Genomic DNA, 21,704 nt, shown 5'->3' on the forward strand with positions numbered 1-21,704 from the left:
TTTTCTACTGAATATAAATTGAGGAATATAAAGTAAAGCAACGCCACTGTTAAAATTCAAAATAATCTTACTTTTTCAAAAGGGACATCAGAACGGTTTTAAATTTAATCTATATATATATATAAAATAAAGTCGTGTTAGTTACACTATTTATAACTCAAGGACGGCTGAATCGATTTGACTGAAAATTGGTGGGCAGGTAGCTTAGAACCAGGAAAAGGACATAGGATAATTTTTACCCCGTTTTCTATTTTTTATTCCGCGCGGACGTAGTCGCGGGTAAAAGCTAGTATTAGATAATTTCTTTCCCAAAAACATTTCATCCACCCTTGTAATCAATCGAATTTACAACATCGCGTTATAACCAACAAGAAACTATTACTAAGCACACTTTCAATGTCTATTCTGTAGTTCCTTTTCCCTCTCTCTGGCCTTCATCTCCAACTCTTCCTCTTCCTTGGTGAGAGGCACCGTGCTATGGTTGTACAGTCCCTGCGCCATGAGCTGCAGCGCGAGCGGATTCCTCTGTCCTGAAGCTTTCTTGATCTTTGCTCGCTTATTCTGGAACCAGATTTTTATCTGCGCCTCGGCTAGGCCCAGTTCCGCTGCTAACGCCTGCCGCCGCCGCTCCGTCAGGTACCGGTTCTCAGCGAACTCGTGCTAAAGAAAACGTAAGTTTGGCGTCTTAAAATTGTCAACAAAATTTAAAAATAAAGGAAATGCCTGCTAGGTCCTACATTCTCAAACTTAACTAATCCTTTTACCTAATAGAAGGTAAAAACTTTAAGAAATGTAGTATCTCTACATCCCTACAATAATGTATATTCAGAAGAGTCTAGCATACTGTCTCCTCACCTTTAATCTAGCAAGCTGAGGTCCAGAGAAGGCAGTCCTAGGTCTTTTCTCATCAGAAGTGGGACCCTCCCCGGGCGGCTTCTTCGGTCTTCTCGTACGAGGACCTACGATACAAGAAAATATAGAGTCAGACCATTCTAATTAAAAAGACCTCCCGATGATTCTTTGGCGAGTTGTAAGATATGGATGTAAGGCCCTAACCTACCAGGGTACCATGATCTTACAGAAGATTATAACAGTAGCTAAAAATACTCTTTCTAGTTCGTTCTAGCCATTATTCTGTTCTTTTTCTTCGTCTATACCTTCTTTCAATGTAAAGGTAACTTTTTTGTTACGCATTTGATTTTTATTGATGTTTAGTTTATTTTCACTTAATATTTTAAATATGGGTTTGTTCATATACGGTCTATACTCTTTATTATAAAGTTAAAAAGTATCTTACTACCGTAAGATACTTTTTAACTTAATAAATGCGCGAAACGTCCGTTTGTGTAAATAATTGATAAAAGTTTTTTTTAAATAAAAAAGACCGCAAACAGTAGCCGGCAGCGTCCCGCTGTTAAAGACCTAATTATGTTCACTTTTTGTTATTATGTTAAGTAAAATACAACTTTATGACAACTGTTTAAAGATTATATTGTCTTATTTATTTGTATTGTTTATTTAGGTCTCCACGTTTAACCTTGAAATTGACTTACTTATCTTTTTGTTACTTTAAAAGTTTTGTTATTTAACAAGGTTATTAAACGTGGGTTTCTTCTACCAAAATCGTGATACTAATAAAACAATGTTGTTTTCTTATCTTTGTCTGAAAGAACTGAGACAACATGTTCTATAGGAATGTTTTAGTAATGCGGACTGATGGCGGATTTGGATGTGGTTATCCAGAAGGGCTCAACGGATCCCGCTGATTTGGCATAGATGTAGAACATACTCTGACAGAACATATAGGCTACTATTTAAGTATGTATTTTAATTCGGCACGGAAGAAGTCACGGACAAAAGTTAGTATTCTCTAAAATAGTTCACCCGAGAGTAATTTTACTGACATTGGCGAAAAAAAAACCAACGAATTAAAACATTTTAAGATATGATTTGGGTTAAATTATATATCTTATATATATAAAAGAAAGTCGTGTTAGTTACACTTTTTATAACTCAAGAACGGCTGAATCGATTTGACTGAAAATTGGTGGGCAAGTAGCTTAGAACCAGGAAACGGACATAGGATTATTTTTACCCCGTTTTCTATTTTTTATTCCGCGCGGACGGAGTCGCGGGTAAAAGCTAGTTTTTAATAATTTAACTAACTCAATAGCGTAATAATGTCGTGATAGCATTAATATACAATACAAAATCACACATAAAAGTATATTAACATTCCAAAAAAAACAAAAGTACAATCACAAGCAACAAAACAAAATGCACACGAAGACAAAGTTAACACGTTGAATACCATCACTTTGCTATACTTCAGCGTTGAGTCTCCACTTGTATAACATCCTGTATCACAACTCTTTAAAAGAAGTGGGAAAACAATAGTATCGTCATACGCCGTATACGTTATCCTTATACTTGAATATCGTAATAGCATTCAACGTATGCCGAAATACTTATACAAAAACATTTTTTTAACATTTTTTATGAGTGAGAGGAATGGATATATGTTTCTGTACAAGTACTTCGACAGTGTAACCGGTTTAAAACACAAAACACACAGCAGGCGGAAGAATAAGCAGATAATCTTCGTCGCAGTAACCCGAGTCAAGCGAGCGATGCAATATCTTAACCAATTCACGTTTGCTATGAAAGCGATTGTTTGCTATAAAATTGGTCAAAATATTGCACCGGCCGCCTGACCGGTGGCTGATGAACTCCGTTGTAATCCTGAAAACAAAGGATTGAACTGACGTACTCATGTTAAGCACTAAGAGCCCCGGCAAATTACAGACTTTTCATCAGCCGACAAAGTGACCGGGTTTGGCTGTTAAGCCCAAATTTAGCATTATACCAAATTTGTGTAATATGCGCATATTCATACATCTTCATATTCAATTAAACTGTCTGCCGATAAAAAGTCTGTAGTCTTCGGAGACTCTAAGATACTCTAGACACATTAGTATAGACTTCACACACTAAATCTACATGACCCAGGGTTTCGACTAGCCACATTTGTATTGACACATACTGTGTTCTCTATTTTGTCAAAGTGAATGAGCGAGGTAACATGTGTCAATACAACTGTCAGTTCAATTGAAACCCACAGCAAAGGGGGACCTATGAGTACAGTAGTTAATGTTTCTTCGTACATAAGGCCTATAAATGGAAAAATCCACACTGGTATAATCTGTGTTGCTACCAGTGTATTAACATTTTTCCAGTCGCAATCAAACACTGGATTCGAGCGATGGACTGGAATCATGTAAACATAAGAACAATCATAAGTAAACGAGGAACATTGTTTTTAGAAAGCTTCATAAAAATAATAATGTTATTAACAATACAAAATATTGCACAAAAGGATGCATAAAATTGTTCAAGCTGGATAAGCGAGGTATTGTCCGGTCCTGACCTCCTTAAGCGAGAAATTCGGTTATGAGGGAAACCACACTATAAGCGAAAAATATCATGATCCCATGGACTCTCGCTTATCCAATCGACTTTAATCTTAAAAATAATTCCACGACATTATCATGCTATTGGGGTAGTTACACACCATTTGAATTGTAATGTAATTTAGAGTATAAAAGTGAAAATTTCTATTCCTTTTTTGAAGTAATTGCGCAATCAGAACGTGTAATACGTAGTTCTTAAACTTGAAGAAGTGCATAAATTAAAAAAGTACTTAGATTAAAAAAAACGACTTCAAGTAGGTGAGATAAATGGAAAGAAATATTCTAGTAAGATTGAATCATTATCAGGAAGTATAAAAGTCGTTCATTAAAATTTATAATCTGTATAGAAACAAAATGGCCTTTACTGATGTATTTATTATAATAAAATATAAATTTTCCAATAGATTAACACTGGCAAAGCACAAGATCGAAAACGTAAATCATTTATTTTGGAAAAAAAATATCTTTGTTAATGTTTTGTTGTATTTTTCTTGTTTTTGCTACGTCAGTGGATGTGTTGATATGTTTTATGTAAATTTTATGTCTACTACAAACAATGTTACGAATCCATTATTTTGTTGTCACGCCACTATTCAATTGTTTTGTATAATTAAGTTGTATCTATTGTATTAAATGCTAATTATACAACTAGGTGTCGCTTGAGTTTTTGTAGCTAAGTACATTTAAACAATAGCAAAATAATATTGATGTGTTAATATATATAATAATATAATAACCTATGCCGGTGAGAGAGGCGCTAGTGTCGCGGTCAGCAGTTTCAAAAAATATATAAAACCTACACGCGCATAGAAAATGGCGGAAAAGAAAAAATATGACATGACAGATACGATTAGTTTTTTAATGAAAGCCGGTTTCCCGCCAATCGTAAAAAAAAACTAGACCACCAACAAAACGCGATATTTTTAAATACAGATTAAAAAACAATTAAAATATTTGAGGCACGAGTTTAATCTTCAGCTTTAAGGTAACCATGTTTTGACAGATTGAAAGGTCAGTAGCCTTTTAACTTTTTTTTTTTTGTCCACAACGGAGAAATAGACTTTTTATGCGTCAGCCGTGACTTTTGTAGGCATCTAATTTGACGTTTTTGTGACATTTGTTACGGTGGTATACTTTCCGAGTTAAGTGACAAAAAGACAAAAAGACACTTCTCGTCTCGTGAGATCTTAATTGTATAGAAAATTACATTGTCACCAAACTGTTACATCAAGAAAGATAAAAAAACCCAGTTAAACATAATATTTAGATATTAGTTAACCGCAATAAAATATATTTAACTAAAGTAATAGTGTAAAGAATTTTCTAGATAATGTCATCGTTAATACTCGGATCATTCGACTGAAAACGATTTTATTTGGATTAAATTAATTATATAAAATAATTGGGTTTGTCTCACGTTGCTGCCGTGAGCCGGTCCCGTACTTACTTCTTCCTAAAACAAAAGAGAAAACAAATTATTAGAACATACATGGAATTAACAAAACATTTTATAAAGGTCAACAAATAAGGTTGAGTTCTTATGTTCAAATTACATATATTAATGTCAAAAATATCACAATTATATTAGCACAAAATGATTATAAATTAGAAGGGCAATTATATGATTAATTCGCACAGATAAAATAGTTTGTATTTTTTTATTTTATAATAACTAAATGACTGACGCTTGACTAAAAAGGTTGTATAGGTTTATTAACGCCTACGACAATGTCTTCAGTTAAATAAACTTGTCTAATTATAACTTCTAGCAAGTTATCCTGATACACCGACTATCCTATACAAAAGCATAAAAATCGAACGTAAAATCTAACGAGCAAACAAACAAACGTAAAAAGGCCAAAGGGAATAAACGTGCGTTTTTTCTACTCGATTTTATAGTGTGTACGCATCCCAAAAGTGGAACGGAAGACCGTTGTGACGTCAGACCACCCAGTAACATAAGCGAATAATTAAGACATTATGCGTTGTTACACGATATTATCTTTAAGTTCCAGTTCGGAATTCTATTACTTCTGGAAACCTCGTTTCGTCTTTTAATGGCCTTATTAGTGTTGTGGGTTCGTTGAAAGTCGCTACAAACATTTGATGAATTTTAAATGTTGGGAACAATAATTAAAATTTCTTAACAAACCTCGATGGTTAGATAGACAAGGTTTAATGTTAATTTTTTACTTTTATTTTATACTAGCTTTTACCCGCGACTCCGTCCGCGCGGAATAAAAAAAATAAATAGAAAACAGGGTAAAAATTATCCTATGTCCTTTTCCTGGTTCTAAGCTACCTGCCCACCAATTTTCAGTCAAATCGATTCAGCCGTTCTTGAGTTATAAATAGTGTAACTAACACAACTTTCTTTTATATGTACCTATAGATTACTGTCGTCTAAATTGTGTTTCTTTTTATTTATCTTTCCTTTTCATAAAAGTTATGTAAATAAATTCTATAAATATAGTCATCATCATCAGCTCACTATACGTCCCCACTGAGGGGCTCGGATCCTACCCCAAGTTAGGGGTGACTAGGACATAGTCAACCACGCTGACACAGTGCGGGTTGACTTCACACATATCTTTAAATTTCTTCTCAGATATGTGCAGCATCACGATGTTTTCCTTCACCGTAAGAACGTCAGATAAATGTACATATGTAAATCGAAAAACACATTGGTATATGGTTGGATTCGAACCCAGGACCTGCAGATTGCAAGTCAAGTGCTTAACCCCTGAACCACCGACTTTCTTGTGTAAAATATAGTTAGTATTAATCTAATTGAAATCGACATAAAATGAAATTACATGTTGACAAATCTAATGTTACTTGATTACGTATTATGGTAGACTGATATGTTGCGGGTCGCTGCACACATTTAATACAAATTATGTCTTTAACGAAACGATGACGATTGTTACAAATATTCGTGCTAGGCTTACTGAAATAATTACAGTCAACAGTACAGTAGATCAATCTGTATTTAACATTTCTTACCGTGGGTTTCTAAGACCAAAATCCCCGTTCAAAATATTGTTATCTCTGTTTTGTTTAAGATAATGACGGGATTTTTTTTTTATGTCAAAAGGTGGCAAACGAGCAAATGACCACCTGAATTCGCCGAAATAGCAAGGCGACCGTTGTCGATAGACATCCGTAAATGCAGATGCGTTGCCTACATTTAATCAACGGAGAAGGGGACGCCCAGAAAGAGGATATTTCCCCTCCCTATGCGTCTCCTCTTCCGCCAAATCCACTTCCCCTTCCCATCCTTTCCTAATAGTAGGCTTGTTTTATACAAAGATTTTCGCCTCAAATCAACGGTTAGTATTTAAATGTCACTTAAACATTTTTATTATTTTTAAATATTTATTGACAGTGACAGTTTTATACTTAGTCGTATTTGTAATTTAATCTTTTATTATACTAATTACTGGTCGATGTTTATTTAAGGCTTGTGATTGGTTTATAGTTTACAGCGGCCGTAAACGCGGTAACATCAAAGCTTAGTAATATTGCGCGTTTCACACGAGGGCTGATCAGTGAGACGTTGCAGTACTGCTATTGTTACATACACTGTCGAAACATTATTATTCTAATGAGAAAAGCATATTTCCGTTTTTGTAAAGATACAAGAGGTATGTATAGAATACTTTTATCGCATTTTATGTAAAAATCTCATAAAAAAGATGAAAATTGTCTGATACGTAAGTTCGTAATAATATAAACATGACTTGGAGAAATTCTACAACAGATAATAAAGAAATAAGAATCGATATTTCCAATATCTCGTCATCGAGCAATCAAAATCGATATAACTCACAATAAAAATACGATAGCAGTAATAAAGAACTGAATCAATAAACGTCTCGATAAAAAATTACCGAATAAAATAATTTAAACAAAAAAATTAGATTAACCACAAGCAAATATGAAATGTATTAGTTCAGGTTAAGGTTGATAATCATTTGTGTATTACGCAATTGAATTGGGTATTTTATTGGTTAAAGAGTAATACGTAATAGGTCTCTTATTGAAGGCAAATGTCTTCATTACAGGACTTCGTTGGTGGCGCGAACGTGTTAAAAGACCCAACACAGCTTACGAGTTGTGTTCGAAATAAGGACTATTTACAATCTTAGAATAGAACAATGCGTTTAAACATACTTGAAATGTTTTTGAGTGATTTATTATTAATCTTAAAGTTCTAATAAATTCAATTAATAATTATAAATTCAATTTAAATTAAACCTCCTTGCTTTGTTGAAACAGGCTTACAAAAAAAAAAATTCTCAGGATTTTCAGTGAGATTAACAAGAATAATCTTGATAAGGATTTCTGTAGGAATTTTAGTGTAAACACACACTAATTGAGATCGTAAAACTGGTAATATGAGATGTTTTATCAGCCATTTAAAATTATTCTAGTTTTAAAAACATCTTATAACTAGCGACAATTATAATGCTTATTTTGTCACTTATGTGACACTTATTTCTTTAGTTTAGATCAAAGGTTAACTTTAATAAAGCCAACTTATATAGAAACGGCTAAAACACTCACGTCTATATATCCGGTGTCGTCACCGACTAGTTTCGAGTTTCGACTAGTTTCGCGGACGCGGCCCGTCGCTCTCAGGCCAGATCAGGCCAAATAATACCAGTCCCACTCACCCTGATGAAGGGCCCCCGAAAGGCTCGAAACTAGTCGGTGACGACACCGGATATATATACGTGAGTGTTTTAGCCGTTTCTATATAAGTTAGTGATAATGTCTCACGAAAGTTTGAATAATTTAATAAAGCCACCTTGTGAGTAATTATTCTTTTTTTTTATATTCCTACATGTAACAAACCTTATTGTTACGATACCTTTCACAAGGTAAACTTATTATCAAGCTTTTTATTTAAATAAAACTCAATTTAAATATGATAAAGGTAAGGAATTTACCAAAAGTATGCCGAAAATTTTAATAGGCGTTTTTAATTCACAACTGTGGAACGATAAATGAAGTTATTTTGTTATTGATTAAGAAATTTCTTTTATGAAACACGGTCGTAAAGTGTTGTGAACATGGCCATTGACATTTTTAGTGTATTTTTTTTTTGGTTACTAGCGTTTCGTCAGCGTAGGATTAAAAAATATGCCTGTTATATTCCAGCGTACATCAACTACCGTACAGTAAAAATCAGTTCATCGGTTCCACAGGTTACCCGGAACAAACAACCTTGCGTACACACATATAGACAGACAGACAACATTAAAAAAATAGTTTTTCGTTATATGCAATTACATTTTGTGTACGAAGTACGATTTTTTCCCCTTTATTACATACATACACTCCAATTTTTTTAGATGTATATATGTTTTATAATTGAAATCTATCTAAACGTGTTATTATTTTAAAACAGTAATAGACTGCTGCATTTAATGCTTTTGTATTTTTCATACAAAACGCATTCTATTAGGTTTAAATAATTTTTTTCTCTTAATCGTTTCTCAGGTTGACAGTTGTGATTTTTCGTATGTCACAGTAGCAAAATCCGACCTCCACGAAACTCGATTGAGTATGCTAATTCCGCGGCGCTGGTGTCGCGTAAATTACTATGTTACGACGTTAATCGCTTTATTATCTGTGCCGTTCTTAATGAGGCGGCCATGTTGATTTTTTGACAGTTATATATTATTATTATAAGCGACATTTCGTTGTGAGAACGAGTTTTACTTCATAATAAATCATTTTTATGTTAATTATATTTTTTAAATTAGAGAATTAATAGAGATTTGAATATTTTATTATATCCTTTAACTGCACTTTGATACAGTTAAAAGTAATTTATAATTTTTTACGATATATCTAAATATTTAATTATTTCCCTTATCGAAAAGTTTCGAAATGTTTCTAGCATGAATATGAGTTAAATTAGATATTAGTGATGTATAAAATAAAGTCATTTGTCCACAATTTTGACCGCATAGGCCCATTTCGTATCATAAACCATGGCAGTGTTACGGGGCAACCGCTGGCTGTAGGAATGTTGCCGTCTGTGGCCTCACAACGTTTTATGAGCACTTTGTGGATAACATTTACAATTTATTACTACAAATATTTATTTATATGTGAACATTATTTTACAAAATAAGTGAGTACAATATCACTGGAAGAAACTCTACAAACTAATTGTTAACTTAAAGCATATTTAATACAAAATTAATTCGTTAAGGGATCCAAATGAAAATTGAACTAAGTTTTATTTTGGAAAAAATACTTTTATTTTATATGAGCTTTGACTCGTGACTCCGTCCGCTTCGAATTATAAAACTTAAATAATTAGGCTATATGTTCTTCCTGACTATGTTCTGCACCTATGGTAAATTTCAGCGAAATCGATTGAATCGTTTTGGAGACACTTTCTAACATCCATACAATTTATAATATTAGTAAGATTGTACTTATAGATTTAAGAATGTATTGTTAGAAAAAAAAAATAGATCGGTGTCTATTCTGCAAAAATAATTGACAAGCGGTACGAGATGTTTTAAAACAACGATACATAATCTTACTAATATAATAAATACGAATGTATAGATGGATGGATCGATGTTGATTTGAAGGTATCGCCAGAACTACTTCATGGATGTCTATGAACATAATCTGAAAGTATAGACTACTAATTAAGTTTTTTTAATTGCGGACTGAGTCGCAAGCGCCAGCTAGTTATTAAATACATAAGTCTTAAGTCTTAATAATAAAATTCAAATGAGTCAACGGGTATTGGATGTAAGTTTTTTTTACTTGAGCATATTCCATAACTGTTATCAAACAAAAACTATCATGTACATAAAAACTATAAAAGCTCAAGTTAATTAAGTTCAAGTTAATTAACTTGAGCTTTTATAGTGTAAATTAGTCATCGACAGTGAAGCGATGCCGACAAATGTCTACGAACTTAATTACCTATTATGAATCCTTGGCATTTTACCAGGATTACTAAAGCACCTGGAGGACAATATTTAACGATTGTCTTAGAAGCAGGTGGAAAGATCTTATCTCTACCTATAACAGTACATATAATTATCCTAATTTATTTACTGTAAATAGTAAATTAACTTTGCAAGTAATAAATAGATATATTTATTCTTGTAGGAGAGTTTCTTTAAGTCCTACGTATTTTTGGACTATATTAATTCAAATCTTTGAAGCGAATGGCGCGCTTTTGTTACTAAGGCTGATATAAAAGCAAGTGACAGATAGATGTAGTGAGGGTACGTAAGCGTTGATATTTTTGTAGGTCTAGTGTTGGACTGATAAACCAGAACAGCGTCGGTTTTCTTCCTAACAGTTTGTACGCGTTTAAAGTGGTAATCAAATACGTTACGGGCTTACTGCTACTTTTACAAATTTTATCTAGATAATAAAAAAGACTTTTGTGTACATTTAATAATAGAAATCTTCTTTACGGAAAGTTTAATTAGCCACATGATGACTCTGAGTGTGGGATTAAGTAACTAGTTTATATTATTTATGTATTTCTTATCTATACATATAAAAGAAAGTCGTGTTAGTTACACTATTTATAACTCAAAAACGGCTGAATCGATTTGACTGAAAATTGGTGGGCAGGTAGCTTAGAACCAGGAAACGGACATAGGATAATTTTTACCCCGTTTTCTATTTTTTATTCCGCGCGGACGGACGGAGTCGCGGGTAAAAGCTAGTTGTGTATAAATGCTTAGATTAGGCAGAGCACACAATTTGAGCTGATCACAGTTCAGTCTGGACCAAGCGCAGTTTGACCTGGACAGAGCAATGCTGCTCGGTGCAGTACCGGCGCCTAATTTGACAAACAGATGTAGCCAGCGCATCGGCCGCGGGTGGTCGGCCACCCAGCGCGGAATAACACATCCGAAGAGTAGTTACGAACTAACTATATTTTATTCTTACCTTCTAATTTTGTTGTTGTGTGATTGAAAATAATTAAGTCGTTTAATTTTGTTGAAAATAATGTATATTTCGTAATAAGTAAATATTTTTTTTGTTTCTATTACCTTATTTTAATGCAACATAGAGTCTAACTATGGTGTTAAAAGTTATTTAATAGAATAACGTTACGAAGTAACGAAGTTATTTAATAGTTATTTTATATTTTTCAGTTCAAATATAATCGTTTTATGGGAATTTCATAAAACATAAATTCGACTCTAATCAACTCTTGTCCACATATCGTATACTCATGTCACCAAAACATTTCAAGCTTCACTGGCACTGATGCCTCATCGTATTGACAACATGCAAAAATGTACTCTCCTCCCTTTTTTTATGATCCAAATTTGCATATCACATTCATGCGATATATTCAACAATTAAGGCAATCAAATACCTACTTTAAAGCTCAGACAATAGATTACATTTTTATTTATTCTGTTCATTAAAGGATTAACTATGGAATTTTATACTGATAAACTTGCATATTCAAATTACGTGCTTATTCCTTATTGCATAAAGATCATTTTCGTATGTTTTATCTTAATTCTATTTGGAGCTTACCTCTGTGTGAAGTAATTGAGACGTCTTCCGTTTAGAGTTGTCTTTTTGTCAGTCCGTTCGTGTATAGACGTGGGTTTGGTATAAATGGTCATTATGCATATAGATTTATTTGTATAGGCCAGGTTTCTATTTCAGTCGGGGATTACCATTCCGAGGAGATTAAATTTTAATATGTTAAGACTTAGAAAAACTATCTCGCTATAATTAACTGGTATAGACAGAGAAGAAAATACACTTTTTATGAACATCTGAGTAAGAAAGATTATTGGTATGAGATAACAATAAGTTTTAAACAAAGATTTTTTTATTATATTACAAGGTGGCAAACGAGCAAGCGGCCATATGAATTCGCCGAAATGGCGACAACTGCCCATAGACATTCGCAATTGCGGATGCGTTGCCTACCCTCTATCGACGAAGGAGATGCATAAAAAGAGAATATTTAACCTTCCTATGCATTTCGTCCTACATCAAATCCACCTCCCCTTCCCATCCTTTCCTTATAAGAAAAGGGTGGGAAAAGAAAGAGGACTAAAATTTCGGTCTGATAAACCCATGCATGGTTATTAAGTTAAGATAATGTTTACAATGTGCAATAATCATTATTGACATAGAAATAAGGTTTAATTTGCTATTTAACAAAGAACACTTTACTTATCGTTCCTTAATCGAAATTAAACAGAAGTTACAATCGTTGTTTAAATCTATATATGTCGATATAATTAAAGTGACTGTCGTTAATAAAAAAAACATATTTAGTACCCTATATTTGCGTTACTAATAAGGAAAACCATTTTTTTAATTTCTTGTCTGTCAACAAGATTGCGTTTGTTCCGGGTAATCTCAGGAACGGCTGGACCGATTTTGATGGGACTTTATTGTGAAGGTAGCTGATGCACACGGGAAGGTTATAGGTTATATTTTTTTAAATTCTGCGCTGACAAAATCGCGTGTAACCGCTAGTAGAAATATAACCGCAATAAATGCTAATTACCTATAGTAGAGGAAATATTAGCATAGATATTGTATCCGGTTTGAGAAGACGAGTGCTTTATTAATAAAGATTAATCTTAATAATCTACTGTTAATAATATCTTTTAGTTATTGATTGACATATGACACTCTTACTTCCACACCCAGAGACATTTAAACGTTACGACATCTCTTAATGACCACTGAACGAGTATGATTGCGGATGTTATAATATTAGAGTTTGATTCAAACATCAAGAACATCTAAAAAACTGTCTTTACACTGTAAGAAACATGTTTCGTGCAAATATTTATAAGTAATTTTTGTAATGAGAACGGTTTGGGAAGAATGAATTTTAGAATTGCTGAGGAGATTAGCAAAACTAAGTAGGTATACAAAAAAATGTAACAGTCGATTTCCACGGCTGAAACATCTGCTAAAGAAAATGCAGTCATCCTTAACATATTCTTTCAAAAAACAGAGATTCCATTTACTTTCAAATTCAGCATGGAACGCAACTTAACTTACATTGTTATTGTCATCCATAATAACAAAGGAGTCCAATAAAATTGCACAAACTAACAATACAAGAGATACTTGCATTTTCATACCAAAACCACTCGATCATAACCAAAAAGTTAACACATTTTGAGGGATGCCCGAACCAAAAAAACAACACTTTTAATCCTTTCACTTAAATCCCTTTGCTACCCGTGAGCGACGTCCATGACTCACTATGCCACCCAGCATGCTACATTCATCTCCCTTTCTTTTGCATATCGCTGTCTCGCTCGAGCACTTTTTTTACCTCCATTGAAGAGTTTGCTGTCAAAATAAGGATTATAAAAGAGTTTGAACCGCTTTATGCAAAGTATGCAGATTAAATAAAGTTGTAAGGTTTGGCAGAATTGATCTGTGATCGTGGCATAGGTGGAAAACGAGTTATGTTTTAGATTTCATTGAATTGATGTGTTCTACAATGGATTCATATAGAGAAAATCTTTATACAATTGGCTACTAAATTACTATCAAATAGTACTGTCAGGTAGTTCGTTGAAATAGACAGATCTACAAAAAAAGTCTGACCTTTTTCTTTTAATAAATAATTTCAAGTACAATTATGTACAACTGAAGTTTTCTAGAGTAATTACAAAATTGTTATTCTGTCTCACAATATTATATTTGTTTTAATGTGCACTCTTGAACAATCCCATCCCGTGTGGCATTTACAAAGAAAGAAACAAAACGGCCGATGTGAGTGATGACTTAATTTTTAGAACCACCGCGGAGCCGGGTAACCCGACCCGAGAGTCGGGTACGTTGCATTGCACGACACAACACTACAAAACTAGAAAGCGCTTCATTAAATTAGTCGTCTAATAATACAAAATTATATCAAGCTTTACACTGCTTAAAAATAAAGCCAATTAACACTAAATTAATTTTGTTTTGCCTCGCCTTAAAGCGTTGAATTTCCTCTAATATCACCTCTCTCTCTCTCTCCTTATATTAAAATTGAATTGTAGAATAATCGGTCAATACATACAGTACAATATAGATTTGCTCCGCCATCTTGAAAATAATAGCGGCTTTTCTCACAACGATCACAGGTAGCGAGCGACTAACTTTGGCAACTAAAGAACAAAAAGTCGGCGACGCGTGTCTAAGAACGAGTCTCTATGGCATTGTATTTGTATAACTCGATAAGCCTAAGATTTACGTCGCCTAAAACAAACTATTGTTTTAAAAACGACTCCGAAAGAGTTATCTTAAAAAAGATACGAATGACATTTGTGTTTGTTTATTTTTCCGCTAAGACACGCTACTACAAAAGTATTTCACACTAAAACATTGTATATAACTTAATCTCACTAGTTAAAATAAATGTGATTTTTGGAAAGTTAATTGTGTGCGCGATTGTACCGGAGGGCATTAGACAGATTGTAATGTCCACACCGACGGTGAATTGCTCATTGAAGAGGTGTTTTATTTACATTTAATTTCAATAAAAATCAAAGGTATAATTGTTTTTAAGCTGGCCAGTACACTTTTTATTTTAATATTTATGAACACGATGTATGTTTTGTCTATCTAATGTGCACATGACTATTATATAGATGGTGTTCTCTATAAAGTTTTTAAAAAAGATAAGTAAAGTTTTCCGTCTCTATTCTCACACTACTATAGGTACATATGAGTCACTTCATGATACAAAATAAGAAAGAAATGAAATTTCTCAGGTTAATCTTTTTAATCGACTATAAAAACGAAACTTCTCAATTCGTCTGTGTGTTCTTTTTAAAGTTAGAAATGCAATAAGTTATTTCAACACCAAAAAATACAAATAGGTTTTAAGTACACGTAAACAATTTTGTTCTAAAATAGAGTTAAAAGGATACATTTCAATCTGTACTAGATCTTGGTTACTTAATTCAATTATTTATTAACTTATACATTGAACGCAGCCACTGAACCGCACGGTGATCATAATCAACATCAAACGCCGCGCCGCCGCTATCTTGACATTAATTTGACAGCTGTCAAAATAGCGTTTATTTGTACCGTGATTGATATAACCCTACAATAGTTCTCATACCTCTAAGCTATTTCGAACCCAATGTTTATTGACCTAAAAATATATCGTTAAGATTCTTTTTACAATTAATTTATTCGGAAATGTTTAAAAAAAAATCATCAAATGTTACGTAAAAGAGACCATAATTCTATTAGCGATGGTAATTTGTTTCGTAATAATGAACGCTTGTCTGTGGTATGTTTAGAGTACATTACTAAAGCATTTCATAGTCTATAAACATAAAACGCGGGAATAGCTATAATTCACTCATAACCAAAGCTTTGATCAACAGAAGTGCAGTAGTGGCCAGTAATTTTCGGCTACATATAATTTAAAAATCGTTTGAGAGCACCTATTAAAACGCTAATTCTATTTTTCGCCATGTTGACAACGTTGCTAGGTGATCAATTAACGAGAAACGACAGACTAAAAATTTTAAACACCGTAAAACGGACGAATAACTGGCATCTAACAAATTTGTCATCCAATAACAATAAAAAATATACAACTTTCTAATGAAAATGAACTTTATTGCCCAAGACGCAAAGTTAAAAATATCATATTAGTGTAAAGTGTTAAACTCTTAGTTACAGAAATAACGATCACATAAATATGTCTACGATGGCATTAGTTTCACTAATCACGTATTAAATGCACCCAAAATTAAAGTTGAACGAGTCGCTGCGGCCGCGACCGTGTGAAATGAGATCTGGAATTGACAGCGAGTGCAGTTGGCGCCAAATTCGCTGTCACTCCGACAGGCGAGTATGATTTACGCGGCAAAACAACCGAGACAAAATAAATATGCGACCATTATGGAGAGACGTATAAAAATACAGTGAATTAATAAAATTTAATATGACGGACCACACAGTGTGATTCGTTAGAATTGTAATTTGATATTTGGTTTGATTGTTTTTGTTATCTTTTATTTTTAACATCCGGAACATTAAACATGGAGCATATTAAATAAACAAAAGTTAATAATAAACCACTTAATAATCCTTTAATTAGACATTGTTATGATTTTAAATTAAACAAATATTATATTATATCACTTTCAAAGACAATTTTAAGTTGAAAGTAATGTGATCTACTAAAAACAATTAACTTTTTAATTACTTTTACAGAGACAAAGGAGAAAAAAATGTACAGCCACTTAAGTTACCATTGACAAATAGTTTAAGCTGATTATATTTTTTAGAGTGATTTTACACGGTTAAGTTGGAGATAAGTAAACGCTTGACGGAGTGAGTTTAATAGTGCTATTAATAAAAGCGTTCGTTAGATAAACGTGGCTCCATCAAGGAGAAATTTAAGACGATCAATCTTTATAAAGCACGTTTTTTGTGTATTACACAAAAAACGGTTAAACCCATCGATATAGTTTTTTTTTCTGAAATCTAAACGACATATACATATTTAAGAAAAATAAATTTTCTAAATCTATAATACTCGTAAAACAAGTGAAAAGATTTAAATGCGAAATATTTTTTTTTTATTTTTTTTGAAAAGTGTTCTAAGTTATTTTTTTTCTGGCATGATAGGCTATTACGATAGCTATTGTTTTTAACCATAGATAAAATATGTATTTATGCTAGATTTAATATAATATAGATAAAAAAAAACATTTGCTCATGTTACGTATAGAAAAAAATGTGACATTTATAAAAAGTTCCGGATTCCGAGTTAATAATGATGACCATTTGAAATGTTGGAACGGTCCATCTCAGTGAAATGACTAATTACAACAATCAATCAGACGGACAAAGTTACAGATAAATTTTGTAGATAAACGAGCATTTTATAAACACATCGGTAGTGCCGGCAACTTTACTTGTGTCACCTATTGACTTTGAACCTAGTCAATTTGTAATCTAGCAATTTGTGAACTTAGCGAAATTCTGACAATGAGTAGGCAATTGTCCAATTTACCGTTGGTTTCTGAGGACAAAATCTCTACATAAAACGTATCGTCATCCCTATGATTATCTTTGACAAAATAGAGATACCTGATATAAATGATTTAAACCTTTGTTCTCAGAAACCCACGGTTAAAGGAGAATGGAGTTACTACTTATGTTCGAACAATTATTTATAAAAAAGTGTATATATGACTATTCTTTTTATTAACACGTCAAAAATTTAAAAAGTTCACATTCAGTTCAGAGTCGAGAAATGCTACGTCAAATTGCAAATAATCCGTTAACTTTAAAGCCGACAGTTAAAACTATGTCCGATAATGATGTTCACAATTTATCGGTGACGTACAGACTGACCAATTAGAGTGGACTGGTCCCTGTCCATTACTCATAGTGAGTGGGTACTCTGTATCTTAGGTGATTTATTCAACATTAAGTAATAAACAGAGGCCATAGAGTAGTGGATATAGATAAATACGCAGTAAAGCAAACAATAAACATCTTTGATATAACAGTAATTGTTGTTAATAACAAGATAAAGGATAAAAACTTATGGACCTGTCTTAGAGGGGTGAGTAAAAATTATAAAGTTTCTGCAATATGACCAAAATTTATATCACCCGACAAAAAGCAGTTTCAATGTCTCTTTGTGAAATACCAAAAAATTACATCTATATCCCAATCGTTATAAATTAGAGCTTTAAAAATCATGTTATATATAAAATTTAATTTATATCAACAGATCAACTTTATCAGAATTAAGTCTATTTTAGTAGAAATAAAGATATTTTTATATTTATAGTCTTTGAAAGACGAATCTTAAAATATGTTTTGCATACCGCCAATGTTGATGTACTGCCGGCGTTGAAGGGTTATCAATATGAACTTGGACTTTTCATGAATAAAGGAGCTATGAACATAAGAAGAGTAACAATCGAATGAAAATGTATAAAAACTGGTTTTTGGCCTCGACTCCATCTTCGCGGGATTAAGAAATAAAACTTAATTAGTAGCCTATGTGTTGTTCCAGACTGTTCTACATCTATGCCGAATTTCAGCGAGATCTATGCAACCTTTCTGGAGATACCTTCTAACAAATATACATCCATTCATCTAAACATTCGCATTTATAATATTAGTAAGACTAATCTATATATATAAAAGAAAGTCGTGTTAGTTACGCCATTTATAACTCAAGAACGGCTGAATCGATTTGACTGAAAATTGGTGGGCAGGTAGCTTAGAACCAGGAAAAGGACATAGGATAAATTTTACCCCGTTTTCTATTTTTTTATTCCGCGCGGACGGAGTCGCGGGTAAAAGCTAGTATAAAATAAAATTCATAAAATAAAATTTAAATGTCAGTTAATAATATTGAAAAAATCACATTTCGTACACACGATGTATGTGCGTCACTTATAACGAAATATTTTTTTTTAAATTTTCGTTTATCTGTCAGGAAATTCGCATTTGTTCCTACTAATTTTCGAAACAGCTGGACTAATTCTGTCCGGACTTTTACATTAGGTTATATGTACAGGAGTAACTTAAGCTAACTTTTTTTAAATTCTTTTAATAATTGATTAAAGTTGATATTTTAATTTGAAATACTGTATACTGAAGTTTTACTTTAAGCGCTTTTTGTAAGTCTTAATTTTCTGCAAACTATACGAAGTTTTACTTCAATTTACTTAGTCCACTTTACCTTAATGTTTAGAGTCCAAGTATTTTGTAAGGTTCATATAATCCGACTCTTTACCATACCTACAGGCTGCTACAAAATAGATCTAAATTTAAATAACCAATAGAATATAGTGTAATATGCTTATTTGTTTAAATATATTCCAACATTACAGCAAGTAGATTTTAATTACATGTTTTTATTTTTTTATCTGTAGGTATTTGTTTACTTTTAAACTGGCAACCCTATCGCAGTACAACGTACAGGCTGCGCGTGGGCAGGACGTCTTAGACCTCACACGTCGACGATATAGTTGTCAATTTGCTATTGGACTACGTGTTACAGGATGTTTAATTATTATTTACACGAGTTAAGTCGACTTTGATAATGTGGATATAATAATGGGTAAGTACTACTTCTTTTAGAACACGCTGTATACGAAACAAGTTTGACTCGTATGGAAATTATTTAGGGTATATGTAGGGAAAGGGTGGGAGTAGGTCTAGATTTTAAAACTTTTGTCTCAAAGTTCTTAAAAAAAAGGCTATAAAGTAAGGAGTTGGTTCCCGTTGCCGACGAGCTTGTATGCATGTATAAAAGCGTAGATGTATTTGTAGATGTATGGATGTAATAAAAACGATAGGAAGAGGCAAATTAAAATCTATTATATATTATATACTAGCTTTTACCCGCGACTCCGTCCGCGCGGAATAAAAAAAATGCACACAAGATAAAAAAGTTCCTATGTCCGTGTCCTAGTTCTAAGCTACCTCCCCATCAATTTTCAGCTAAATCAGTTCGACCGATCTTGAGTTATAAATAGTGTAACTAACACGACTTTCTTTTAAAAGAAGATATATTATATAATATAATATATCTAATATTATATAATATAATATATCCTTAATTAATAATAATAATTCTTTTAAACTAATAATATATTATATAAGAAGATAGATTTCTGCTTATCCCTCTGAAGAACTTGCATTAGGATCAAAATATTTTTCAATTATACATTTCGTTGCTTACATGTAACATTTATTAAAAAAAAAGGAAACGAATATTTTCCATCCAGTATTTTCTGCAAACAGAAATGAAATAATAATCTTATATATTAGATAAATGGAATGTTAAACATTTGGTATTAACTTAAACAAGCGGTTAGGCATCAAAATGATAGCTTGACTCACTGATTCACTTTTAATGCTATGACTCATAATTGTGGATGTTATGACCAGACGTAATAAGGTTAAACAAAGATTAGCTAACGGCAAGGGGGTATTAAGCAGATTGTTGTGTTTAACACGCTACTTACTATTATTAATAAAACTACAACTATAAATTATTCTATTATCTCTTAATAAAAAATTGAATTATCTCAGTGAATAAAGAACTAGACACAAGTTTAAGCCATCTACACCAATGTGTTTTTCTGATCATCTTGTATTTTCCTCTAGCCGTGGGTTTACACTGTCTTAAAACCTATAGTCACATCTATACTTAATCTATACTAATTTTATAAAGATAAATAGATTTCACTGTTTGTTTGTTGGGAATAGACTCCGAAACTACTGAACCGATTTGAAAAATTCTTTCACTGTTAGGAAGCTACACTATCCACGGATGCTATAGGCTGTAATTATTACTAGAGTTATAATTACGCGCGAACGTTGTCGCGGGCAACTGCTAGTAGTAAAAGACTTAAGAAGGCTGTACTGTAATGAAGATGAAAAGACTCCAAAAAATTGATAAACTCGTTTTCAAAAACCAATGATCAAAATAACATCTATTGACTAATCCTTATAAAATACTAGCTTTTACCCGCGACTCCGTCCGCGAGGAATAAATAAAAATTACACAAGATAAAAAAAATCCTATGTCCGTCTCCTAGTTCTAAGCTACCTCCCCATCAATTTTCAGCTAAATCCGTTCCACCAATCTTGAGTTATAAATAGTGTAACTAACACGACTTTCTTTTATATATATAGATAGATAATAGAACATACTGTATGTTATACAGAGTCGTTAAAAAGAAACTATTGAAATCGTTCGCCTACGCAAATATTTTGCATCAAAAAGGCAACCATCATTCATTATTAGACTTTCACTTAGTGACGTGCTTCGATGATTAATGCTCTTTTAATATACAGATTAAATAAAAGGCACCTTTTATTGTAACCGAAACTTCTTTCGTCTTTATCGAAGCAAATGTTGATTTATTATCTGTGAAGGTGAATAATTTTTAGATTTATTATAATAGAACTAATTAGATTTAATAAAATATTATAATTTATTAAATTAGGATTACTTAAATTAAGAAACAAAACGAATATATAGAGTGTACAGAGTGTTTCGCCCGATTTTTCTCTAAAATGTCCATTAAAAATGTATCCTTATATATTTCAATTTACAAAAATAAAATATCAAATTATGTTGTAACAGCCTATATCTTAATATTTCTGGTAATTCAAAATTTACATTTATGAAACCAGTTTAAGATTTATTTCTAAATCTATGGTTTATGATTATTG

General features: G+C 32.4%; 1 protein-coding gene across 3 annotated transcripts in view; it reads right to left on the reverse strand.

Moving 5' to 3' along the window:
* Nucleotides 1-245: 245 nt before the first annotated feature.
* LOC106709482 (homeobox protein invected) overlaps nt 246-21,704 on the reverse strand; it is a 57,397-nt gene continuing 35,938 nt past the window's right edge. For 2 of the 3 annotated variants that reach the window (XM_045682388.1, XM_014501295.2), the window contains exons 4-6: nt 4,888-4,923; nt 856-959; nt 246-660 (exon numbers count right to left, since the gene is read on the reverse strand). In XM_045682388.1, coding sequence (XP_045538344.1) covers nt 394-660; nt 856-959; nt 4,888-4,923 — 407 coding nt within the window. In that variant the 3' untranslated portion in view covers nt 246-393. The remainder of the gene's footprint in view (nt 661-855; nt 960-4,887; nt 4,924-21,704) is intronic. The other variant, XM_014501297.2, reaches the window with a different exon arrangement.

The sequence above is a fragment of the Papilio machaon genome, chromosome 19, assembly GCF_912999745.1.
Source record: "Papilio machaon chromosome 19, ilPapMach1.1, whole genome shotgun sequence".
NCBI lineage: Eukaryota > Metazoa > Arthropoda > Insecta > Lepidoptera > Papilionidae > Papilio > Papilio machaon.